The sequence below is a fragment of the Corythoichthys intestinalis genome, chromosome 9, assembly GCF_030265065.1.
Source record: "Corythoichthys intestinalis isolate RoL2023-P3 chromosome 9, ASM3026506v1, whole genome shotgun sequence".
NCBI lineage: Eukaryota > Metazoa > Chordata > Actinopteri > Syngnathiformes > Syngnathidae > Corythoichthys > Corythoichthys intestinalis.
In genome coordinates, this window is record NC_080403.1 from 5264075 (window position 1) to 5292048 (window position 27974).

Below are 27974 nucleotides of genomic sequence, written 5' to 3' on the forward strand. Positions count from 1 at the left end.
TACACTGCTGTCATTTTAATATGAGCGGGGCATGTGCGTTAATTGCGTCAAATATTTTAACGTGATTAATCAAAAAACAATAATTACCGCCCTTTAACACGATAATTTTGACAGCCCTAGTAAAAATGGGCAACTGAACAGGGAAAAAAAAACCTGAATCAGTAGATCTTTCTTTTGCCAAAATCACAGATTCCAGACATTCCAGTCAGTTTCTGGGTTCTGTATAGTGCGGGGGTCAGCAACCCGCGGCTCTTTAGCGCTGCCCTAGTAACTCCCTGGAGCTTTTTCAAAAATGTTTTAAGTATATCTTTTCATGGGACAAAACTGACAAAATGACACTTTGACACAATGAAAAGTAGTCTATGTGCAGCTTATATAATAGAGTTAATTTATTTTCCACTCAAAATAACTCAAATATAGCCATTACGCATTTATTTTCCACTCAAAATAACTCAATATATAGCCATTACGCCGCACTCTACATCAAATTGGTGTGCATGGCTGTTGCCCCAGGAGGAAGCCACTTCTGGAAGAAGCCCGCAAACAGTTTGCTGAAGACGAAGCACATGGTTGATGTCGAGTGCGGCGTATGGTCTGAACACTAACAGGCTGACCCCCACCTCTTCAATCCTTGCAGCTATGCTGACAGAACTCCTGTAACGAGTCACATGACATTTTGGAGGGAAAATGACAAGCAGTACTCAATTTGGACATTTAGGGATGTACTCACTTTTGTTGCCAGGGGTTTAGATATTGATGGCTATATTTTGAGTTTGTTTGAGGGGAAAATAAACTATAAGCTGCACACAGACTACTTTTCATTGTGTCAAAATGTCATTTTGTCAGTATTGTCCCATGAAAAGTAATACTTAAATATCAGCAGAAATGCGAAGGGTGTACTCACTTTTGTGATACATTGTATTAGATACATACAGCACATGTTGCCTTCATTATAAGGATTAAATAAGGCTTTTAATTTCTTGCGGCTCCAGACATATTTGTTTTTTGGTCGAATATGCCTCTTTCAACATTTCGGGTTACCAAACCCTGGTATAGTGGTATGTTGAACTATTTATTACAAAACATCCCCAGTTAAGTCGGATGGTTGACAAGCATGTACAGCTCGCTCCGGATCATCTCACTGATTTTTGACGATATTCAAGCCTGGCGACTGGGATGGCCTTCCTAGAACACAGTGTTGTTTTTGGCTGCAGGCAGCCCTTTTAATTTTAGCCTTAGTCTTAGTCTTTTGGACAATCATACTTATTAGTCTTAGTCATATTTTACTCATTTAAAATGTATTTGTCTTCATCTAGTTTTAGTAAAAGTTTAGTCAAGTATTTTCGTCTGTAAAATTCAAAGGTTTTACTTAAAAAATAATTTTAAAAAAGTGTCAAATGAACATTGACAGACGAGCACGTAGCATCAACAAATCCATCACGTGATGCACACTCAGCAGGGAAATAGTACATTATTTTCAATTAATTATACCACTCAATTAATTATACCAACCTGGATGCCACAAACTGCATGTTAAAAAAGTGGTCCAAGAGTAAAAGGACGCTCGCCGTTAGCAATAGCCTAATGCTACTGCGAACGTGAATGCTATGCTAATGCTGTGAGCTACATTTAGTGTGTGATGATCACTCAGCACATACCTTTATAGGCTAAAGCAACATTGCATATTTTCTCTTGCCAAGATAAGATGACAAATCTTACCTTGTGTGTCTCAAAAAAAAGCAATGGGGAGACTGGAGAGGACACTAGCGGGTGTGTGGGGGGCAGCACGTCACATGAGTGACAAAACCAGAAACTGTTACGACGCGGGCAAACGACATATAAAATGTCACACATTGTGAATATGTGACAGAAACTATGGTGCATTTTCGTCTCGTCAGACACAAATTGGTATTCGTGTCATTATGTTTTAGTCTCCCAAGACACGTTTTTAGCTCGTTATCGTCATCGTCCTGAAAAAAATTGTTCGTTGACAAAATATTTTCGTTATAGTAATCATTGAAGAACACAACTCTTCTAGAACATTGTTCTTGCTCCTTGGTATGAATTCTAGAGTATATTTTGAGTGATGTTGTTGGTCGTTGTATTGTTAGAATATCTAGCCCCAGCCTAACTTTGTGACGGTTTGTTGAACATTATTCGCAACTAGAAACTGCAATTTCGGGAGAAATTACACACCTTGGTCTTTCCTCTGTGGAGATACAGATCTTAGCCCCACTCAGGTCTATCAATAGAATGGATCATAATGCCAGTCATTGGCAAAAAACAAAGTAAAAGCCGTTAGAAATGAATGGGAGAATTGGACGTCCATGGACGTCAATGGCGGCACCTTTCATAATTGTTAATGGAATCGGGGAAGTTTGGGGGACACGTCCTAATGATATCTAGTCATTTTCTGTTGATTTGGGAAAAAAAAAAAAAATTCCGATAGAAAATGAATGGGAAAAATTTTGGACGTCCATGGACGTCAATGGTATCAACTTACATAAGCGTCAATGGAATCCAAGTACATTGGCATCAATAAAATGAAAAAACAAGAAGAAATGCCATTGGAAATGAATGGGAAGTTTGGACGTCCATGAACGTCAATGGCATCACCCTCCATAAGCGGCAATGCAATCGGGGACATTTGGGGGACACGTCCTATTGATATCTAGTCATTTTCTGTTGATTTGGGGAAAAAAAAAAAATTCCCATTGAAAATGAATGGGTAAAATTTTGGACGTCCATGGACGTCAATGGCAGCACCCCCCATAAGCGTCAATGGAATTCCAAGTGCATTGGCATCACTAGAATGAACAAACATGAAGAAATGCCATTGGGATTTAATGGGAAGTTTGGACGTCCATGAACGTCAATGGCATCACCCTCCATAAGCGGCAATGCAATCGGGGACATTTGGGGGACACGTCCTAATGATATCTAGTCATTTTCTGTTGATTTGGGGGAAAAAAAAAAATTCCCATTGAAAATGAATGGGAAAAATTTTGGACGTCCATGGACGTCAATGGTATCAACTTACATAAGCGTCAATGGAATCCAAGTACATTGGCATCAATAGAATGAAAAAACATGAAGAAATGCCATTGGTAATGAATGGGAAGTTTGGACGTCCATGGACGTCAATGGCATCACCCTCCATAAGCGGCAATGCGATCGGGGACATTTGGGGGACACGTCCGAATGATATCTAGTCATTTTCTGTTGATTTAGGGAAAAAAAAAAATTTCCCATTGAAAATGAATGGGAAAAATTTTGGACGTCCATGGACGTCAATGGTATCAACTTACATAAGCGTCAATGGAATCCAAGTACATTGGCATCAATAGAATGAACAAACATGAAGAAATGCCATTGGAAATGAATGGGAAGTTTGGACGTCCATGAACGTCAATGGCATCACCCTCCATTAGCGTAAATGGAATTGGGGAAGTTTGGGGGACACGTCCTATTGACATCTAGTCATTTTCTGTTGATTTGGGGAAATTTAGTTTTTTCCCCATTGAAAATGAATGGGAAAAATTTTGGACGTCCATGGACGTCAATGGCAGCACCCCCCATAAGCGTCAATGGAGTTGGGGACGTTTGGGGTATACGTCCTATTAATATCTGGTCATTTTCTGTTGATTTGGGGAAATTTAGTTTTTTCCCCATTGAAAATGAATGGGAAAAATTTTGGACGTCCATGGCCGTCAATGGCAGAACCCCCTATAAGCGTCAATGGAGTTGGGGACGTTTGGGGGACACGTCCTATTGATATCTGGTCATTTTCTGTTGATTTGGGGAAATGTAGTTTTTTCCCCATTGAAAATGAATGGGAAAAATTTTGGACGTCCATGGCCGTCATTGGCATCGACATCCATATAGTCAATTGAATCCAAGTACATTGGCATCAATAGATTCGACATTTATGGCCGTCAATGGCATCAATGATGTAAATTCCAATGGAAATCCCATTGGAAGTGAATGGGAAATTTTCCCATTAGAAATGAATGGGATAGTTTTTGGCAAATATCCGGGGAACCGTAATTTTTTTCCAAATTCTGTATACAATCTTTATGCCCCCCACCGTCCCGGAATTTTTGATGTCCAATTTATGTGATTTGGTCAAAAATTGTAGGACAAGTAGCGTTTTGAAACTTTTGTTTTTTTTACGGAAAATTGCCGTTTACGGGCAAACGGAAAATTTTTCGGGGCCGTTTGAAAAAGACCCTGCGTCGCACGAAAATTCCGGTCATGCCAAAACTTGAACGATGGCGATCGGTGCTATGGTTCGGGCTGTGAAGCGCACGTTTTTTTTCCATTCAAAATGAATAGGAAAGTTTTTGGCAAATTTCCGGGGAACCGTAAATTTTTGTCAAATTCTGTATACAACTTTTATGCCCCTCACCGTCCCGGAATTTTTGATACCCAAATTATGTGATTTGGTCAAAAATTGTAGGACAAGTAGCGTTTTGAAACTTTTTTTTTTTTTCGGAAATTTGCCGTTTACGGGCGAACGGAAAATTTTTCGGGGCCGTTTGAAAAATTCCCATCGTCGCGCGAAAATTCCGGTCGTGCCGATACTTGAACGGTGCCGATCGGTGCTATGGTTCGGGCTGCGCGGCGCGCCGAAAAAAACGTCAACAATTATTGAATAATAATAATAATAAAGAATAATAATAAAGAAGTACAATAAAGTTGTACAACAACATAACCTTGTTCTTTCCCTTGGAAAGACCAAGGTAATAATCTGTTGATGTTGAATGGAATCCATGCAACATTTATTTTTTACCAAGATTCCTGGACCCTTACATCACAGCTCCACAGCGTGGTGGATGTGCCAAAAATTTTTACTGTGGAGTAGCAAGTCTTGTTCCAAAATGAAGCTGGCTTATCCAAATGTGCTTCTGCATTAACGTTGTACTGGTACTAGTTTTTAAAACTATACTCTACTAGCATTTAAACTCAAACAGTACTTTTATTTAATTTTATTAGATGCACTTGAATTAGTAAATTGGAGCCCGTCTCTTTAAGCACAGCGGGGCAAGCAATTGTGATGTAGTTTGGTTGTTGCCTAAGCCCCTCCTCTTTACGTTCACTAGCTGAGAGAGAGTGAAGGCCGAAGACAGATGAGAAGAGAACGAGGACGAATGATGGCAGCGGCTGAAAATTCCGTTCTCATTTCTAAAATGGAGGCCCAAAGTAAAGTTTGGAAATGCTTCGGCTTCACACCAAATGACAAAGAGCCACAGCACCACCACAAAGCAAGCGGAGCTGCAAAGTCATCCTTGCAAAAGGCGGCAAAACGTCAAACCTCTCCAAACATAGGAAGGACAACCATGTGGATTCGCGAACTATGTCAACAACGACAGGTATTGTTCAGCAGTTCACTGCACTCACTGTAATGTCAGGGTCGAAATGGTCGTATGTCGAGCAGGATTTTCCCATAGGAATACATTATAATTCCATAAATTCGTTCCACAGCCCCAAAACCTACACTAAATCCTTAATAAATACTGCTGGTACTATTACAAATGGCATTTACACATAGCAAAACACATTCATTATAAATAAAATCAGAATAATATAATAATAATAATTGCTGTAATAATGTAACGAATGGGGTTCTAAGGTGGCAGACGTTTTTTTTTCTGTACCTGAACGCACCGTGTGACTGACGTAACAGAGAGGAGCGGTGCGGTTGAGTTTACTTTCGCTTTCAATGTTTTCTTGAGAACAGTCAATTGCAGCGGACAGCAGTCATTTTGTGTTGGATAAGTTGTGAAACAAATGATAAAAAAGTGACAAAGCTGGCGATTTCTTTGGCAATGTAACCACAATAAAAACTGTCAACTTAACTTATAAAGACGGGCGAACGGTGGTCGGAGGAGGACCGTAGAGATGTTTTGAGCCAGTTCACGGATGCGCACCCCACGCTCATATTTCTCTATAATTTGCATCTTAATTTAGAAGGTAAGTGTCACCTTTCTCCTTGTTTCACCACCTGTATCAACCTTTTTGAAACCTGTGTTGATTTCTCTCACAAGAAAGTCAGCCTTGCATCCCTCTGCGGTGCTGTCATGTCGTCGTATTTCGAGCATGTCGACGGATGTAGAAACAAACGGCCAGTCAAATTTTACGTCGGATGTTGAAAAGATCGTGTGCCGAAGCGATCGTATGTCGAGGTACCACTGTATAATGCTCCTCCACCCCAGTAGTAAACCTTCAGTAATGCTAAAACAGGTACAGGCGGTGAAATTAAGATGTTTTATTCTCCAAATGTAATTGTTTTTTGTAGTGCTGTCAGTTTAGAACTTTAATTTGTTTAATTAATGATTCAGGAAATTAACGCATTATGAAAATCAACCCCATTAATTATGAGCATCAGCTCACTCTAATCTAGCTCTCTGACCTTCCACTATGGCAGGGCTGTTCTTTGACCAGCCTTAGTTGTGTTAACTTTCTACTGTACAGAATCCATGTGCAAATGAGAAATATAAATGTAGTTGTTGAAGTGTGCATTAATAATGGTTCCGTTCCCAAGAAATTATAATCTGCCGTATTGTCAGCCGCCGCAAGCTAACCGCTGGAAGCTAGCCGCTAATGACAATTGTCTGTTCCTTTGAGCTGAGGTGAGCTTACTTGCTATCATTTTGATTCTCCTGCTAGATGAGTATTTTGGTTATTGTCCATGAAGTTCATTATATTAATTTGTGAGCAGTTTAGGGATGTCCGGATTATATATTTTTGCACCTGAGTCCAAGTCATCTGTTTTTGAGAATCTGCCAATACAAATCCAATACCGAATTTTTTTTTTTTTTTTTTTTTTTTTGAACAAACGTTTCAAACATGTTACTGTACTTCACTTGCCATATCAAAGCTACAGACCTGTCAACCACCGTTAACTTTAAATAGCAAACTCCAGCTGCACTGCTGACAAAAGAAACGCAGCAGGAAGTAGAGGGAGAAGCTGTACAAGCATGAAGCAGAAAAACATTTTTTAATTACCAAGCCGATCCTTTTCACTGATTCCGATCCTCTGAAAAATGGCACGATTGGCCTGATTTTCGATCACATGACTGGATCGAGACATCCCTAGAGCAGTGTATTTCATTCATATTCATAATAGTTGTCCATTATTATGTATATATGCAGGCATTGTGCAATAAAAAAATGGATTTCAAATTGCTTCTTCTCAATGCATTCAATTGATTAGCTTTGCACTACAGTTTGTTCCGAAAGTTTGTTTGTTCTAAAGTATTTCTTTTAATTACTTTTGTTCCTAAGGTATATTTGTTGTCAAGTATTTAAATCATTGTTCCTAAAGTTTGTTTTATAATAAAGGAAAGTATTGACATCCGACTGTGTCACCTTTTTGCAAAAAGTATCGAAAAGTACCAATATATACAGTGCCTTGCAAAAGTATTCGGCCCGCTTGAACCTTGCAACCTTTCGCCACATTTCAGGCTTCAAACATAAAGATATAAAATTTTAATTTTTTGTCAAGAATCAACAACAAGTGGGACACAATCGTGAAGTGGAACAACATTTATTGGATAATTTAAACTTTTTTAACAAATAAAAAACTGAAAAGTGGGGCGTGCAATATTATTCGGCCCCCTTGCGTTAATACTTTGTAGCGCCACCTTTTGCTCCAATTACAGCTGCAAGTCGCTTGGGGTATGTTTCTATCAGTTTTGCACATCGAGAGACTGACATTTTTGCCCATTCTTCCTTGCAAAACAGCTCGAGCTCAGTGAGGTTGGATGGAGAGTGTTTGTGAACAGCAGTCTTCAGCTCTTTCCACAGATTCTCGATTGGATTCAGGTCTGGACTTTGACTTGGCCATTCTAACACCTGGATACGTTTATTTTTTAACCATTCCATTGTAGATTTGGCTTTATGTTTTGGATCATTGTCCTGTTGGAAGATAAATCTCCGTCCCAGTCTCAGGTCTTGTGCAGATACAAACAGGTTTTCTTCCAGAATGTTCCTGTATTTGGCTGCATCCATCCTCCCGTCAGTTTTAACCATCTTCCCTGTCCCTGCTGAAGAAAAGCAGGCCCAAACCATGATGCTGCCACCACCATGTTTGACAGTGGGGATGGTGTGTTCAGGGTGATGAGCTGTGTTGCTTTTACGCCAAACATATCGTTTTGCATTGTGGCCAAAAAGTTCAATTTTGGTTTCATCTGACCAGTGCACCTTCTTCCACATGTTTGGTGTGTCTCCCAGGTGGCTTGTGGCAAACTTTAAACGAGACTTTTTATGGATATCTTTGAGACATGGCTTTCTTCTTGCCACTCTTCCATAAAGGCCAGATTTGTGCAGTATACGACTGATTGTTGTCCTATGGACAGACTCTCCCACCTCAGCTGTAGATCTCTGCAGTTCATCCAGAGTGATCATGGGCCTCTTAGCTGCATCTCTGATCAGTTTTGTCCTTGTTTGAGAAGAAAGTTTGGAAGGACGGCCGGGTCTTGGTAGATTTGCAGTGGTCTGATGCTTTTTCTATTTCAATATGATGGCTTGCACAGCGCTCCTTGAGATGTTTAAAGCTTGGGAAATCTTTATGTATCCAAATCCGGCTTTAAACTTCTCCACAACAGTATCTCGGACCTGCCTGGTGTGTTCCTTGGTTTTCATAATGCTCTCTGCACTTTAAACAGAACCCTGAGACTATCACAGAGCAGGTGCATTTATACGGAGACTTGATTACACACAGTTGGATTCTATTTATCATCATCGGTCATCTAGGACAACATTGGATCATTCAGAGATCCTCACTGAACTTCTGGAGTGAGTTTGCTGCACTGAAAGTAAAGGGGCCGAATAATATTGCACGCCCCACTTTTCAGTTTTTTATTTGTTAAAAAAGTTTAAATTATCCAATAAATGTTGTTCCACTTCACGATTGTGTCCCACTTGTTGTTGATTCTTGACGAAAAAATTAAATTTCATATCTTTATGTTTGAAGCCTGAAATGTGGCGAAAGGTTGCAATATTCAAGGGGGCCGAATACTTTTGCAAGGCACTGTATATTGGTATTGGTGTTGAAACAGAAATTTGGTATCGTATTTTGCATACTTCAAGCGGGTCTATTTGTGTCTTGTGTGTAAGATGGGCTTCTTATGTACGACTCCCATTTAGCTTTTCCTTGTGCAAACTGCGCTGAACTGTTGAACGATGCACCAGCCGCAGCAAAATTATGTAGCAGGTCTTTAGTGGTAGTCTGTAGGTTGTCCTTGATCATTCACACCAAACTTCATCTCTTGATATACTTCTTGGCCTTTCATTTCTTCCACTTCCACTTTCTTTGATAAGAATTGTGTTTAAAATAATAATGACAAAATATCTCATTATGTTTCTCACAGAGGAAACTGACAGGTGAAATGTAAGCAATAGCTTCTTGTAGCCTTCCCTTAATACATGATGTTAAACAATCTTAATTCATGTGATTTAAGACCTGTTTTGAGGTTGCCATGTCATATCACTCATCCCTGGATATTTAAAGAGAAACGACATGTAATCGGCCACCTTAAATACATCTTTGCATGATTGGAGGGATCTTTCTATGAGCTATGTTTGATAAGCTACTAAATCACAGGTATTCAAATCACAAAATAACAGGGATTGAGTCTTGGGCTAGGATTTAGGAAGTATGTGTCAGTGATAACATTTGCAACCATGGAGAACACAAGATAAACATCCAAATAAGAAGAAACAGGCTTTACAAGGAATTTAGATAGAAACTTTGCTGAAAAATAGTTACAGCCATGAAAGGGGCTCTTCAAATACCTCCTGACATCTTCAAGGGATCCATAATTCATAATCCAAACTTAGATAAAATAACACATAAGGGGTGTTGTTTAGAATAAAAACCAAGGATACCAACTAAATCCATATTGAATTCAAGTTTTTGGTTTGCAATGTTTCCTTGAACTGAACTAAATGTGATTAATCAAGCAGTTGGCTGGAGTGCCAAGCACTATAATATGTTATGTAATGTATTTCTGTGTACATGTTGCTGAATTATGGCTGCCGTATGCCATGAAAGATGAGCCTGACGTCCTCTTACCTTTGTGAGAATATCCAATTGACCTATAATGTTTTCAAGCGCGCTGGTTAAACCGGGGGTTGGAGGTCTCTCCAGGGGCTTGGTTACTTCGTGTGATGGTTTACATGGCTGGCCATGGACCTTTGCGCTGGTGGAGGTGGAACTGCTGCTTGTGCTTCCTGGGATGTTGGTGATTGTAATCCTGTGGGTGTTGTTATGCATAGTTTCCCCGTGACCACGACCTGTTTTGGCAGCTGTTCGGATAGGTTGCGGTGCCTAGCAGGGGAGAAACATGGTCAATAGCCTGCAGTGCAAAACATAAAGACCCTAACCCCAACCTGAAAGCCTAAACTGAAGTCCAAACTCCAACATTCAATTGAAATTGAAACTAAACATAACTACAACAAAAAACCCTAACCTTTACTCTAAATTGTAAACCATGCATGTGCAATGCTATTTCATGGAGGCAAGCGGACTTTGTATTTTTGTAATTTGGGGGTCTACTGTTTCAAATATTGACCATAAAAGGTGTATCTTGTAAAAGGCAGAGTATTGATTGCTGCTAATCTTATTTGTTGTTAATAAAATATGTAACTACTCTTAGTTCTTTAAACTACGAGTTTACAAAATAATACAAAAACCCAAAAAATCTTGAGAAGAATCGAGATCTAACGCTTGATTTGCGAGCCCTACTTTAAAACTATACATTAGTTGTGGCAGGATTACTTCCTAAACAAAATTTCCATTATCAATTACGAAAAAGAGAAGAAATCTGTGTTAACCCCAAGTACTTTTATCAGGAGAATATGTCACAGTCTAGTGTTTTGCACTTCACAACAGAAATACAACTCCTTTTCACACAAAAGAACAGACGTCTGCTTTGTGCAGAAGACTAGATCAACCTTTGGCAACATCTTGTTTGTATAGGGCCCAACAATATAATTATCCCTACCGGTGACGATACTGAAGGCTGATTTATGCGTAGCGGTGACAGCGGACATTTGCTATTAACTCAGACCCGATTTACGACCCTACGCCGTATCCTGACGTTTTGACCATGCGTCACGTTAACGCGCGCTGACGTGAACATCAAAGGACTGATTGGTTTTACCCAGAACAATATATCTGGTTCAGCGCAAAAACACCGCCTTTTTCAAACATTCGCAAAAGTCTTCTGTGTCCCAACGCATCAACATTTTATTAACAGCATTTGTTGTTCAATATTCATTAGTTACAGCTGCAAATACACTCATTCCATCACCGTTGCCATTGCTGTCTATAGACCCCACTCACATGACGTCACAACCACGCCTCCGCACCATATTGTCCGTCAGCTCGTCATGTTTACGCATTACCGCTACATAAATTCCTCCTATTATGGTGTGTTTTTCTGCTCGTTAACATTCATAATCAAAATGGTGAAGGCGTGTGTGGCGGTTGGTTGCAGTAACAGAGAAGATAGACGGAGAGACTTGAAGTTCTACCGTATACCGAGAGACCCGGAGAATTCGACGAGAAAACTGGGCACCAAACGATCACCACAGACTATGTAGTAGTCATTTTATACCTTTTAAGATGCATTTAATATATGTTTAGAGGGTTTTGGGCTGACAACCACAATTAAGATCATTGTGAGGCTAATCGCCAACAACATAGTTTCAAATTCAAGATGTTTATTTCTTCCGCCATCATTATTTTTTGAATAATATTTAGCTGGTACCAAGTGAAAGAAGCTGGCCTCGTCTACGGATCATCAGTTAAACAGGGGTGTCCAAACTTTTTGCAAAGGGGGCCAGATTTAGTGTGGTAAAAATGTGGGGGGCTACCTTGGCTGATTTATGTAGAACAATATTATTTAAACAATTTTTAGCAAGCCCTTCTGTGTGTCACATTTGCTTTATTATTTTTGTTAAATTCATAATTTCAACAATATCGCCTTTGTGGCGTTCTCTTTCGACACTCAGGCTCTTGCGAAATACTGCTGCTGTGAAATTAAACTAGCTTCAAGGTGCTATAATTTCTCGCTGCATATCTTCCTTGTAATGTCGTCGTACATGTCAGCGTGTCTTGTTTGGTAATATAGCGTCACATCGAACTCTTTGAAAACAGGGACTGTCTCTTTGCAAATGAGGCAGACACAGTTGTTGCGTATTGTATTGAAGAAATAGTCCAATATCCACCTATACTTGAAGCGTCGGCCACCGCAGTCAACTTTTTTTTATTGATTGTCGCCATTTTAGAAAATTGAAAGTAAAGGGTCACACGGGGTAATGTTGCTTAGAGTGCTGCTATTAAAGTTTTTCAAAGTTTCGTGAGAATAAGCTGAGTTTCTGTGGACAAGATAGTTGTAGATATCAGGGTAGCAGATGTCAGGCAGAGACGGCGAAGACAGCGGGTCGGAAAATATCGATTTAGGCATCAAATATGGATCTGGCGAATGGATAGACTGAAGCTTTTCCACATAACGCCTTTTATGCAACGCATCCAATGAGTTTAAAGTGTCTGAAAGCACCGGGGCTTCCATGAATTGCACTATAAATTGCACGACATATTGAAACCATTGAGAATACGGATAAACAATGACGGACAATATGGTGGCCGGATACAGCGACACGTCATTGTGTGACGTTGGTGAGTGGGGTCTATAACCGGAGGAAAACTAAAGGAATTCTACAAGTCCCCCAAAATCGTACAAAGACAACAACCACACTCCTCTTATGGCTTGGTGGTGACTTACAGCGCAACACGTTCGGTTGACGCAAAACTTTGAATGCTCAATGACAAAGTAGGGTCTACGGCGTCAATGGGACACAGAAGCACAAATCAGGTTTAATAGTCTGTGTAATCATCTGGACTATAAAAAAAGTGCCCAACCCAGGCATATTTCTCTCACAAGAAAATCCGCCATGCTGCCGTCTTGTGGGAAAACAATCAAATTGCGCCGCCGTTATAAATCATCGTATTTCATGCATGTCGTCATATGTCGAGACAAATGACAAAATTTTACGTTGGATGTCGAAAGGATCATATGTCGATGCGTTCGTATGTCGAGGTACCACTGCAGTTGGCTGTCAGGTTAATGTCCGAAGTGAGAAGTTGTTTGTCTCTGTTTTTATGATACTCAAGTAAAATTTATCCCATGTTCAAGAAATGTTTATATTCTGTGTTTCTTACCAACTTTTCATTAAACACATTATCATTAAAACTGAAAGATCATTCAAACTGAAAGACAATGGTATTATAAAGTGTAGGAACTCGGTATTGGCATGTACTGAAACGCATGGATGCATCTAGTTGATTTTATGACAACAGTTGCTTTAATGCTTTAATATTGAGGTATAGCCCCAGGCCAACCAAAACAATTTATGTAAAACAGCTCAGTATGAAATCTACATATTCTTATCACACCACTGTGTGAACATGTCCTCAAGTTCCCTCTGAAGTGTTTACTTATGATTCAACATAATACAAACAATATTGTCCATTAGGCCTCATGAGCGTTCAATTTGTTACAATCCAGTATATAGTTTGGTCTTAGCATATGATTCACATTATCATATCCATTAAGCAACAGCAGAGTATGTGGCATTCTGATTTATTAACAATCTGTTCTTTTCCATTCCCTATCCTCAAGATTTCACATCTGCACTCAGTTTACTTTGCTTTCTTCTTAAATTTCTATTGGACAGTTTATTCCTAGCTTTCTACACTGATGCATTATTGAAACTTTACATTTTTTACTCAAGAACTGACATACATTTTTTTTTTTAATCACGTTTGTTGAAATAATTTATCATTTTTACGCTGCATTAGCCCAAACAAAGCACTTCCTAAAATTGTGAAGTGTTACTTTTACTCAGCCAGTCTTGTATAAGTTTACAGATTTTTTTTTTTTTTTAACGATTTGCCTTAACCCCCCCCCCCCCCCCCGACACGCACACATCCTGTCAGGCAATACCCTGATGTGCTTCAAATGTAAACACAAACTGTATGTTCATGCCAACTCAGCACACACAGTAACCACCCCAACTAATGAATCACCTGGAGTGGAAAAGCCAACAGTGGAAAATTTCCTGAGGCTTAAATGAAACTGATTCTAAAGCAGCCATCCGTCAATGGTCCCTACATGCTGCACCACAAACTACACAAGCACAGACACATATGTAGACACAGGAGGAACGTTTTATGAGAGGCGACGGACACAAGCTGGGACGCAAACGCATGGCAGATTTTTACAACGTCATACAAAAGGATGCTAAAAATTGAAAAAATTCTTGCAAGCTACAAGGCTCTTTCCAGCCCAGGTGTTACCCATTAATAGGGGCATTTTATTGAGGTGCCAAAGCTGTGAAGTCATGCAGCCTGCCTCATTGGCATGCTTTCACCCAGCTAGCACTAGCATTATAAGTTACACATGTTCCAAGGAAGACCAACAATAAATTCAACAACGTCTGCCCTTATGGGATTCTAACTGCCTTATAGGTGCATAGCAGGACCTAAGTGTTAATTTTAGAGCACAAGCAGACAACTTAGATGTGCAAATTCAGGAGGTCCAAGCCATCACACTTTTGTGGCAACTGTAAGGATTTTGTGCCTATGACAACAGAGCAATTTTTTTTTTTTTTTTTTAACTTGATAGCTTCACCTGTGGTGGAGTAAAGCACATTTTCTCCACCTTTGTCCGCCATTGCTTGTTCGTGTCTTTTGTTTGTTTTTTAAAACAGTGGTGACATTTTTCCCTTTTTGATGGCATGTTGCATTCATTCGGACATGCGTTCGTATTGCAAAGGTGTCACGACCGACATCTGATTCTTATCCATATACAAATGAGCTGAGATCAGATATGAAAAAAAAAAAAGGAATTTGACTGTTCATACTGCGTATAAATAATCAGATACGTGATGCATATAGGCAAAGAAATCGGAATTGACCTGCAGTCCTAATGTGGCCTTAGGCTACGTCTACACTAGGACAGATAATTTTCTCCAGGGTATTTTGCCGACTATTTTTATACCTGTCCACACTTACGTTTAAGGTGCATTTAAGCCCCCCCCCCCCCCGCTTCTGCAAGGTACGCCTGCATTTGCGCAAACTACGCATGGGTAAAAAGGCACAGCCTCATATGTCACGTCATCGCAGTGAACCTCTGAACCAGAAACTCATTACTCGCTGGCGGCAAATTTCGAAATTACTACGCCTTCTAGACTGTCATTATTTTGTGATCACTTTTTTTTTTTTTTTTTTGTGAACGCAATTGAACGCATCACGCAGGAGCGAGAGTGAAGGAAGACCACGCTCGGCTTTTACGAGCAGAAGTCGAGTTGTGATTGAAATAAATCTTTGGAAAACAACGCAAGCCAGACATCGTTACTTGGGATGTTACAATCGATGCTCAGTTGCGCTCTCACCACTTGGAAATTAACCAATAGAAGCATATTGTGTGGCGCTGCACATATTTCCTGGAACCCGCAACCAGAAGTGCTTCTGCATAACAGTGGCGATCCTGGAAGAGGCGAACAGTTCTGACAGGCAGAAATGTCATGGAAAAAAACTTATCGCGCGCCTCTTTGACCGGGGATACCACGCTGGTCACTTTTTGGGTTTTAATTTTTCTCTACGCATTTTTATATACTCATGTTCGGTCGGCATGGAGTTGGGAGGGGCCAGCCTCGCAGCTGGCTGATCAGAGACAAAGCGGGAGACGAGGTCTGTAAAAAAACGCTCATCTCCGCGTCATCCACGATGGGAGGACCACAAATGGGCACTGAATTGAAGCATGTTATTGCGACATAGTTTGAAGGTACAAGAAAAATGTGTGGAAAAGAAGAGGAGCAGGAATGCCACGTCATGATCGTCCGCCTCCATTGTTCACGATGCCGTCATGCCGCACTAAAAATGGCGACTGCATGACGTCGCTTCCTTAGTATCCGATTGTTGTACGGAGACAGCAGTCAATATAAAGCGGTGGGTAATATTATCCAGCTACATTATCCGTCTAACAACTAATCTGGATAATAGGCATACTAGTGTAGCCGACATGCCGTATAGTCCAACTAATGACACGTTTTAGGCCATTATCCGTCCTAGTGTAGACGTAGCCTTAGTTGACCTTAGGTTTTCCGTCAATCGAAACAGGCAAAAGTGATTCAGGTTCACACCAACCCACTCTCAAATGTGTCCCTCAAGGAAGTTTCACACTAGCGGCAGCCCAGTGTGAAAGGGTGCACAGCAACCCATTCATTCTTTATGTTGGAGGGCTGTTTTGGATGGAGTGGCAAGTCTTTAAGTGAATTTTCAAAGGGTGGAGCCCAAACAGAAACTAAAACTAGGTTAATACTGCAGGTCTTAATGCACAATTCAGATTTTTTGTCGTATCTGTTTTTTTTTTGGCATGCCCGTTCAGACTGCCTTTGTCCACTGAGCCCTTTCAGGTAATACGCATGCGCACAAGCATCAAAACAAATGACAACATATGCTGGCTGTCATCCGTCATTCCAGGGTGGTCATATTTTGATTTCCAAAAAGAGGAAAAGAGGACAGAAATAACAGACATTGAATATTTTCAAAGTCTATGTGGATTGATAGAACACATTCACTTGCGTGCATGACAAACACATAAGCCTTATGTTTGTGCGTCAGTTTGCCCCGACTCGGCCATGTAAGCAATAGTGAAATATTGCTTATTTAGCGCACAAAAACCGAGCATAATCAGGCTTATACTTTACTTCATTTAATTTTTTTTATGACTGTGATCAAGCCTGCCTCCTGTGTAGAAGCAGAGTTCAAGCTAGGCGCTATACCGCTAATCCACAGCTATCGATGCCTTCCTGCCTGCCACTCTCGCTCTTTGCTGACGTAATTTCTGCATGATTGTGACTTGGGAGACTCGACAGTTCAGACTGCCGCTACATTCTGGAAAAATGTGGCCCAGATCGGATTTAAACCACATACGAAAGCGACCCAGATCGGATTTGAAATGGTCCATTTCTATGCAACTTGTCACGTTCAGACCGTCAATTTAATGCCTCACGCCAATCAAATCAGATTCGTGCAGTAAGACCTCGCTGTATGAACCTAGCCTTTTTCTGTTTTCACAGCTTTGCCGCGCTGACATCAACAACGCATCAAATAGCAAAGGGCCAGGCATACTGATATCTATGACATCAGGCGGTTTCGGCAGACGGATACGCACTAATCACAGCCGACGAAACCTTGGTTAAAAAAAAAAAAAAAAAAAAAAAAGCATCCCAGCTGGTGCCAACAAAGTGGTATCTCAATGCTCATGGCTTAACTTATGACGTTCTGTGTTTGTTTCACCCCAAAAGCTTTTTGCGATGCTTCACTGGTTTTATGGAGGAACAACTACTTTTTGTTGCACTCGAAATACAAGATTCCCTGCGACTGTAGTGTGCGCAAAACACTAATAAATGTTCCAATTAACAATCACTCTTTTATGACGAGATCCATCCATCATCTGCCGCTTAATCTGGGGTAGGGTCACGGGGGCAGCAGCTTTAGCAGGGCAGCCCAGACTTCCATCTCCACAGCCACTTCAACCAGCTCCTCCAGTGAGCTCCCAAGGCGTTCCTAGGCCAGCCGAGAGACATGGGCTCTCCAGTGTGTCCTGGTAGTCCCTGGGGCCTCCTGCCGCTGGGACATGCCTAGAACACCTCTCCAGGGAGGCGTCCAGGAGGCATCCGAACAAGATGTCAGAGCCACCTCAACGTGGAGGAGTAGCGGCTCGACACAAAGTCCCTCCCGGATGACCGAGGTTCTCACCCTATCTTTAAGGGAGAGCCCGGACACCCTGTGGAGGAAACTCATTTCAGCCGCCTGTATCTGGGATCTTGTTCTTTCGGTCACGACCTACAACTCGTGGTGAGGTGAGGATAGTCCACATGAAATCATTCAGGTGTGGAAGATTTTGGACTTTGAATCCTTACCAATTGAAAAAAGGGATCAAAGACTTGTTTCAGAAACTTCAAGGAATTCTTACTGTACATGCATTGAACTATACTGCAGCGATACAAAAAAAAAAAAAAAAAAAAAAAAAAACATGAAATATGAAACAGAACTTCATGAAGTCACAGAAATCTTCTGTCCCTTCAGATCCTAAAGCCATGCAGTAGAGTGCAGTGGAGTGGAGTGTGCGTGTGTGTCGATCTGTGAAGGGAAGCCTGTTGCAAGCCTGCAGCTCGTCTGCCTGTACACGTGAGCGGGAGAAAGACCCAGATGTGAAGCTAGAGACGAGGGGGAGGAGGGGAGATTAGGGCGGATGTGATAAGAGAGAGCTGATCTGCCTGTCAGCTATGGATGGTGCTCCGACACACACACACACACACACACACACACACACACACACACACGCACGCACACAAACAATCATTTATTTTCAAACAGCAGCAAAGACTTGCTCAGCTGTGATGGTGAGCACTGAGGGAATCAGAAACACTGCAAATGTAACCACACTCTCTCGGGACCTCAGCTAGGGAAGAGATCATTTTAAAGCTGACTTATTGTGTTGAACAAACAGGCCTCCATGTTTCTGGTGGCGTGCCCATGACTGGCAAATCTTCATGTGGCCTCACATCCAAACGCATAAACAGATCAGCATATTTGAGCTACTTTAGAATTCCCTGTGGATTTGATTCAGAGTGGTTTAGCAGAAACCACAAGCAGCCTTTCCCTTCCTTATGCGTCTCTTATTAGTCAATTTCTTCCTCATCAAATTAATTGTAATCTCATTAATTGAAATTTAAGGATGTTTTGGGCTCTAAGTGAATGCTGATCTTAGTGGTTACACACAGACAGGGGCACTCTAGTCTAAATCTAAATCCCGTGCCTTAATTCTGTGGAGCTTTGTCCCAGTGAACAAAGTGTTAATATGCCAATTTGATTAGTTATCGTCAAATTCATTTAAATGTAAAGCATACAAATTTGGCGAGTGCAGTGGGTGTTCCCACACATAAAACGTCTATGCATATAGGTATTTGTCCAATTTTGGTTAGATCATTTGATATATTCACTTTTGCTCAGAAAAATAAGATTTACCTTCAATTATTAAAACAACCCGACTTATTGGTTGTTCACACCCAAATCTATAAAGTAATTGAAATCAGTTTTTAACAGAATACTACTTGAGCAAGCGGGTGAAATTTTTTTGTCTTCTTCCTTCCTCTCAGGCGATACACACACGTGGCAGATGAAAGAGGCATTATAAATAATGAATTCTGAATGGATTAATAATACATTAAAAGTAAAACCTAGGAAGCTGCCACTTTTCTAGAGCGTCAGCTGGCATCAGTGCAACCATTTCAACTTGCAGGTGACAATTAATGAAAAGGAAGATGAATGGAACGATCCAGAAAGTAACTAAATTGTTGTGTGCATCAGTGTTGAGACGATTGTTGTTTTCGTCAATGATCACAAGAACGAAACTATTTCGTCGACGGACAAATTTTTCATGACGAGATGATAACGAACTAACAAGGTCATTTGGGAGAGTAAAACGTAACAAGACGAATGCCAGTTTTCGTCTGACGAGACCAGAATGAGATGAAAACACACCATAGTTTCCCTAATACGCTAACAAAGTGTGACATTTTCTTATTGTACTAGTGGTTAGCCTGCATCGTGACATTGTTTAGTTGTGTCACTCAAGTGGTGTGCTGCGGCCCACTCCGTTCACCGGTGTCCTCTCCAGACTTACCTACGTGCTTGCTTGAAACACATGGTAAGAATCGTTTTCTTATTTTGGCAGGACGGAATATGCAATTTTAATTTAGCCTTTTAAGTGCCTATGACAGCAAAAAGCATGTTTATTTCATATTTCATTCGGTATTTTATGTTCCTGAATGAAATGGACCGCTTGGATGTGTGTGGAAGCGTACGATTTATATATTCAACTTTTTGAATCCCGAGCTATGAAAATGAGTGACTTCCTGGATTGAGGAGGGATGCGAAGGTGACATCACCCAGGTCAGCATCTCACAATACAGCATTGCTTTTTAGCATGCAGATGGACTGCAGATTCAGCTGATTTTGCGGATTAATTCATTTATTTTTCGCATCACGTCAGCCAATGCTGCACGGTTTTCTTGCTACACCAGAGAAAGGCGTGTGAGCCTTTTTGAGTTTCATAAAGTTCCCTTTCACCACGGAGATTGGCCAAAACAAGTCTGACAACTGTGGGACCATTGGACTTACAAGGAAGTGAGTAAACATCGTGTTTGTTATGTCAAATACAGCGATCATGGCACAAGTTTTAATAAGGAGGTGGCTTGCATTTTGTTGGTGACAATGCTCCTTGTCCACCGAGAAGGCCACTCGGCCAACAACCGGCCGCTTCCCCCCCCACCCGGTCCTCTTCGTGTGCCCGCCGGGAGAGCAGTATCCTCTGCTTATGCTCGTGCGGTTCTCCATATCGTCCAGACTTCCAGCCACCCTCTGTCCTGGCAGCTACGCGCTCCTTATGTCGTTCGGTTTGTCTGGCGGTCATTCTCCAGCTGCTTCACCGGCACTCCTGCCCGCAGCAGGGAAACGACTAGCCATAACTTGCCCGCCGCCGGGGGGGCGGTGTTGCCGATCGGTGAAGACAATCGACAACCACACCACCGTGTGGCATGATCCTGGGTAGTTTTGTGTGATTTTTCGCTTAGAAAGGCGAGAATAAGACTTGGTAGCGCCGCTTGGTTCGGATTAGCGTGTCGGCTAGCTGTCATGCCTACTGGTTAGCTTACGTTCTACGAAGCCAAGGCACGGAAATGACAAAAGCTGGACTAACTCCGGTGGCATAAGATATCCTTCGGGAGGTGCAAGAAGTCGACGGTTTTGAAAAGAATATCCAGTAAAAATATTGGAGTAGAGAGATTGAAACAATGACATTTTGCTGCTCTGTTCGTCGCATTTTCCTCGTTCTGAATAATTCCCCCTCAATGGGCTGAATTCTAAATCAGATGAAATCGTGACCCTGACGACATCATCCTCCAGCTGGGGACGCTCGAGCACTTTAATGACAGGCGGGGCTGAACGGCAGATTAAAAGAGTAATTTCTCATCATCTGCGCTTTGCCAAATTGTTGTATAAAATCGAATCGTCTCAAAATATTATTCTAATTCACATAATCGTGCTTTTTCAAGATTTTTTTTATGATGTCACAGGCACTTTAAAGGTCTATGTGGAGTGATTATCACACACTAAATGTAACTCGTAACATTAGTCTTTCCTTCGCTTTAGATTAGCATTTAGCATGGCGAGCATTGTCTTAAAACTGATGGGGCGGATCCACCAGGGTGGCAGGGTTCAGACTATTCTCCTCAAAGTTGCTTAGTGCCACTGAAAGTAATACAGATGCCCTACGGCAGTGGCAGAGATGTCATTCATCTACTTGTAACTTGTAAGTCGATGTTTAATCATAAAAGTTAGGAATATGTTTAATGAAGGTTGAAAAGTTATTAAGTGTTATTTTTGTTGTTTAAATAGCAAGAGAACAATTTTAGTAAATAGGCTTAAACTTGCTTTTATGCACATGTACACACTTGCTTAAGCAGATGATCGGAGGAGAAATTACAAAGTACAAAGACTGATCTTTGTGTGTGACTCTGGTCTGCAGGAAGGCAAGCAATCAATATGGGCAAGGAGAAAGGAGGATACTGAGTGTTGTGAAAGTGAGGACCTTGGCATTGCCCTTGTTCTTGAAAGTAACACTACAGCAGGTTGAAATAACAGTAATCTAAATCTTCTCTAAAGCTCCCCTCCACCCCCTCTAACCACATGCCACTTTTATAAGTGTGAAAGAGATCTGACAGCATTTAAATATTCAAACTCATCTAACAGCTACAATGCTCTACGACCTTGTTCAACTTCTTAGAAGAGTTAGACATACCAAATTTCATTGTGATTCATCCTCGAATAATGGAAGAGTAGCAATTTTAATACTGCAATTAATCTAATTATTCACCCCTAAGATGAAAAACATGTAAAAGGTTTGTTCTTGAATCTTTTAAAGCATAAAACCTTTTTCTCTAGTTACAGAGTTATCTTTGTCTCACCTTCAGATTTGTTTGCCATCTTTAATTTTCCAGTTTCAAAAGTTTTTGCACCTTCAAATCTTTCAACTTTTATCTCCAATCTGCTAGTCACCCTGGCAATTGAAAGACCCCAAACCAACCATGCTTCCTGCTTGCTTCTGAATGAATCTGACCCTTAAGCCAGATTGCGGAATCATTGCAGCAAAACCTCCGCAGCTGCACCAGCGCGAGCCGGCGAAACACCGACAGCCCAGCCAAAAGGCCAAACTCCGCGCATTCACCTTAGTCTTAACCCCTTGTACTGACTCCATTTTCAAAGCTGGAAAAAGGCTTAGCACAAGTTGACAATTTATTCAGGTCGACAGCAATCATACAGCACAGAGGGACCCAGGCGAGGATCCAAGGTCACCATATCACAAGTCAACAAAAGGTTCCCGAGAAAAGCGACAATGCTTAGTTAAACATTCAGTCTTTCGAAGGCTCTCGCAGGTGGGCCTAAGCTGGAAGAAGGGTGTGTTTAGGATAATCAATTGCAGTTTGGGCTGTTTAGTTCGTGCGTCACAGTTGCTCGTTTCTCGTATTTACTGTTTGTATCATTCTAACACACTCAATATAAAATAAATAGCCCTTATACCATAGTTTAAGGAAAACAAGCAGAATATGGGGCATAAGAGGTGCATGACGCCTACTTATCACTGAAGCCCAACGTCTGCGTCATGCAACTGACTGAGAAAGATTGACGCTAACAAGCCCACGTCTGCATCACCAACTCCCGCAATCAGCTCTACCGGACAGTTCAGATCTAATGGCGGGACGCCCTGTGCCAAGACAACGACCACCGGAGAACGCCCGATATCCAACTGATAACACGACTGATAAGACTCCAAGAGCCCCTTTTGATGCTAAGGAGGCAAAATCTACAACGCTTAAGACTAAGGTGAACGCGCGGAGTTTGGCCTTTTGGCCGGGTTGTCTCACTATCATTGATCACTTTTCAAAGTTTTTTCATTATGTTCTTCTGTTGTTAATAGGGCGTTCAAGCTTCACAGATCCCTAGATAGTTTAGGATGATGGATGTCAATTTTCATCCTAACTCCGGAGAGTTATGAAAGGCTCACACTGACTGCATTGCTGCACACCATCTGGTTTCCTGGAACTCGCTTTTCCCTGGGTTCAATACACTATGGGTGGGAACCCCTCGGTACTTCACGATACGATTTGCAATACAAAGCCCACGATAATGATGATCTCACGATATGGCGATAAAACGATTATCGATACATTGGTCAGGAAATTCTTCTAGGATATTCTACAAAACAACTAATAAACAGAAAAACAAGCTATCTTCATCATTCTGCTGTAAGTTTATCAATAAGAAACGTTCGATCCACTTGAACTGGGAGGGTGGCAGCGAATGAACCCCTCCCACTTCAAACGGTCCCTTCCCAATTCTATGGCCATCAGTGGCAGCCAATGCCAGGGAATGTGGTAATTCTGGGCCATTTCAGGTCATTACCCTGTCGATTTTCAGTCATTTCCTGTTGATTTCCTGTTAAAGAACAAGAAGTGACCCGGGAATCTCCCAAATGAATAAGTAACGACTCAAACTCAACAGGAAGTGACCTGTAACGCAAAGTATCATGATATATCACCATTTTGATATTTGTCACACTCCTACCCAGACTTTCACCTGTTCAGCACCAGCTGTCATCCTTTATAGGTTGTAATGGCTCTCATCCAGCATTTTTTCCCAGTCCAGGAGTGGGAAGTGATGGTCAGGTTGTCACTGATTATCTTTGCTGAATTGGAGGTGTGTAAATGCAGATGTCTGAGCCTTACCCAGCTCCCAAGTATCAGGCTGGATCGGCAGTATACAGTGGGGAGAACAAGTATTTGATACACTGCCTACATTGGCAGTGTATCAAATACTTGTTCTCCCCACTGTGGTTATCATCTTCAGTCGTACAAGTTCGCTGCCAGTTTTTGTGGCCTTTCAAGATTTCCAGGATCCAGGATTTGGACCTGCCAGTATGATTCCGCCTTTTATTCCTCTCTCCCTCAAGGTGGCTGCCCCCAGTGACCTCAGCCCTACAGCCATGCTCCCTACTCCCCTTGTCTTTTATTGGTGATCAGGAATCAGCCTCCAGTTAAAAATTATTCCTGAGCCGTTGGCCAAACATCATTGCAAACATTCAAGGCAGTTCTCATGTGAGTGTACTTTATTTATTTGTGCTTTTTTTCCCCCCACCAGTGCCTCCAAATTCCTCCGAAAAAGCCTTCTCCTTCGGAGACTACAGCAGAGCCCTTCAACTCATCATCAGGCTCCCCAAGATCCAAGGAGTCACCACCTACACTCACTCCTGCCGCACCATTAAATGAGAATCCGCTGGTTACCTAGCGAAATTTATATGCGGTCCTTAATCTAACCTGCCACCCTTCCTGTGCATTTTGGGCCCGCTTACAGAGCAGAAAAGGCAGTTGGAGGGGTAAAAAGCCTCTGAAAAAACTGACATCAACTATTAAAATAATTTTCTATGATTTCGTTCAGCTTATCTTGGAAACCCTACCGCCAGTAATAACACACATCTGCAACAGAAAACATTTGCACTCAATGCCACAGGCAAAAACATGTTTGTGCAACAACACATTTACTTTTTTAATAGAGCTAATGAAGTTGAACTGCATTGTTGTCTTAAAAACAGACACATGCACATAATGGCTTAAAAGTCTTTCTGGTCTGGGTCTTTTCAGCATAATTGACTGTGACGCTGATGTGGTATACGGACAACTGAATGGTCAAATTAACATAGGATAGCATCTTGTCCGGTTTATTTTACAGAAAACAAAAAGAATATTTTCATGAACCATTGGATGGAAGCAAGCACTGCAAATCTAAAGGAAAATGACTGCATTCTGTCATAAATCTGCTTTGCCAGAGGTGTAATAAAGGCATTTTGGGAACTTTGTGTTCATTGCAGGAGGCTTACACAACCTTGTGTCTATATGAATATCACATCAAAGAATGTTGTCCTAATATTGGCAGAGATCATTTAAATATTCAAATAACTTCATGAGGTCATGAAATAGGGAAAAAAGTATTTCACATCAAAGTGAAAGTGCAGGACCAGAGAGATATTTGTCCCCCTGCTTGAGATACGGAAGTGGTGAAATACACCAAACTTCAAAGGCTGCAATGTGCTTGGAGGGGAAAGGCGGCATGAAAACATTCAGCACCATGGCATCTGTACTATGTGTTTATTTTTACACTGTCGGTAAATATTTGCATAAACCTGTATGTGAACCTGCTACATTATGCTAATATGGAAGCATACTATTTAAATTGTATGTGAACAGTTTGCTGCACATAGTTTTTTTTTGCACCTATCTGCTGTGATACTTCTCGACATAACATTACAGAAATAGGTGTAAACAATAGATAGGGGAAAAGGGTGTTTAAAAAAAAAAAAAAAAAAGATTCTGAGCTATATTGCGATTCACGTCACGCAATTCTCGTATTGATTCAAAATCTGTATCGATCTTTACACATGTTTTTGGTGGAAATAAACAACAGTGGCTGCACTTCTTCTCCGGTCCACTAGTTGGCAGCGCGCAGCAGCCTTGCCTTGCAATTTGCTGAAGTTAAACAAGATCTTGCAAGAGTTATCCCGGGTGGCTTGTTTACACTATAATCTCGCAGGGTTTGGCGCCACGAAGAAAAAGCTTCAACATGGCGGAAATGGAAATCCGAGTTTCCCCAAAGCACCTTTATAAGTCTGAAATTTGGGCTCATTTTGGCTTTTACTGCAAAAAAGGCATGGAGTCACTTGCGCGAAGTTATGCTAAACAGTTCTAAATTGAACAAGTTAGTTTTGTTGCATTGTGGCACCAATACAAGACTCTTTCACACTAGCGCAGTGGTTTTAACCTTGCCTAACGTACCAAACCCCATAAATTTCACAAGTGCATTTTTTTTTTACATTAAAAAACGATATATCCAAGCTAGCAAGTCAATATTTCAGCAAATTCCCGTTCAAAACTATAATTTTGACAGCATGTTTTATAAACAGCTCAAAATTTGAGACCACGCTGCCCAATTGCTGTTGTATTCCCTCATACCGAGTGCGAGTCAACCTTTCACTGAGCAAACCAGTCCCTCCTCCCATCAGATCGAGGACTAGCAGTTAATAGAAATGAAATAAGCCTGTAAATTGGGAGCAAAGCAGTCCTAAACCTTGTCTGAAAATCCACTTTGCCTAGATTTAATTAGCGTACGTAAATAGGGCTCTGCGTTTCTTTACGTTCACCGAACCCCTTAGACTTACTCACCGAACTCCTGGGGTTTGATCGAACCCAGGTATAGACCCACTGCACTCGCGGTAGAAGTGCGCAGTTTGCCACGTGGAAACCCATCGGCTGATTGGTGGGGGGCGGGACAGCCGTTGTAAACAGAATCAAACCAACTCATTTTACAGGCTGACACTATTGACTTTTAAAATGGGAAAATCTAGCATTTACCATTAAGAACATTAAGAACTGTGTTAGAATTATTTGCAAGAGGCAAGTTTCTTGAAATGTCAGGGCTATTTGATGAAATATTAAAGTATTTTTTTTTTTTTTACATGTGACTCTTGATTAGTTTTGATTGTTAATTTATCAAGGATCAAGTTGATGTGATAATGAATGGCAGATATCTGCTAGGAAAGAAAAACAGTTACGAAAGAAATACAGCAACTTCCAAATGTGGATAAGCAGACCTGCTTTGGTACAATGTCAGTGTTATTTAAAATATCAATTAGGCAAGAAGATAAAAATTAAATTCAAGATCAGATTTTGGAAGAAAAAGGCCATATTGCTCAGCCTTATTTTACCTGTAAATTGTAGCATTTTTAATACTTCTGGCATTTTAATGTTCATTATCAGTCATAATTCTGTTGATTGTGTGTCGAATAACCATGTCTTGAAGCAAGTGAGGCTCAATGGATAGTTGTTTGTTGCAACTAAAAAGTGCTACTGATTTAGTTTAAAGAAGTTTGCAGTCTAAAGAAGAATATGTCATTAAGGTGTCCAATGTCCATCTTTTCTGACCTCAGTGTTTAAAGCGCTTGTGACACGAAAAAGCATGTTTATTTCATAATACACGCGGTATTTTATGCTCCTGAATGATATGGACCGCTTGGATGTGTGTGGAAGCGATCGCTATATTTATTTAGTTTTTTGAATCCCGCGCCAGGAAAATGAGTGACTTCCGGCTTCGGTCTCGCATTGAGGAGGAGGGCGCTGTGACGTGTACGGTAGAAGACGTCCTCTTCACGCTACAGTGTACTGTTGTGTATGAGGACGAAGGATTCAGCTGATTTTGCGGATTAATACTTTTATTTTTTGCATCACGCCAGCCAAACGGCTGCAGAAAAATCATTCTGTATGCGGGAGAGGCGTATGCGCCTTTTTGGAGTTTCAAAAGGTTCCCATTCACCGTGGATATTTACTGTGGGACCATTGGACTTACAAGGAAGTGAGTAAACATCTTGTTTTGTATTATGTCAAATACGAATACAGTTATTACTAAGTAAACACTATAAAATTCCTTTAAATAAAGGACTACTTACGTTTGATCATTGATAGGCATGTAAAAAGCTATCCTCATGCTCATTAGCAGTTAGCTGTTAGCGCGTTAGCTACACAACAACTCCAGCCACCCTCCTCCAGGGAACGAACTGTAAATCGCTCTCCGCCGGGCGGTTTGCCGATCCGCAAAGAAACTCGACAACCGGGTCGTCATGTCAAATAATCCAGGCTAGTTATGTGTGATTTTCCACTTCGAAGACTTTGAAACATCCCTCGGTTCGGGTTAGCATGTCGGCTAGCTGTCACTCCTTCTTGTCTGTTTA

The 27974-nt window shown here is 41.1% G+C and overlaps 1 protein-coding gene across 2 annotated transcripts in view; it reads right to left on the reverse strand.

Annotated features, from left to right (window-relative positions):
• Window positions 1-27974, reverse strand: part of poc1a (POC1 centriolar protein A) — a 77699-nt gene that overhangs the window by 22502 nt on the left and 27223 nt on the right. For both annotated transcript variants that reach the window (XM_057845324.1, XM_057845325.1), the window contains exon 10: window positions 10079-10333. In XM_057845324.1, coding sequence (XP_057701307.1) covers window positions 10079-10333 — 255 coding nt within the window. The remainder of the gene's footprint in view (window positions 1-10078; window positions 10334-27974) is intronic.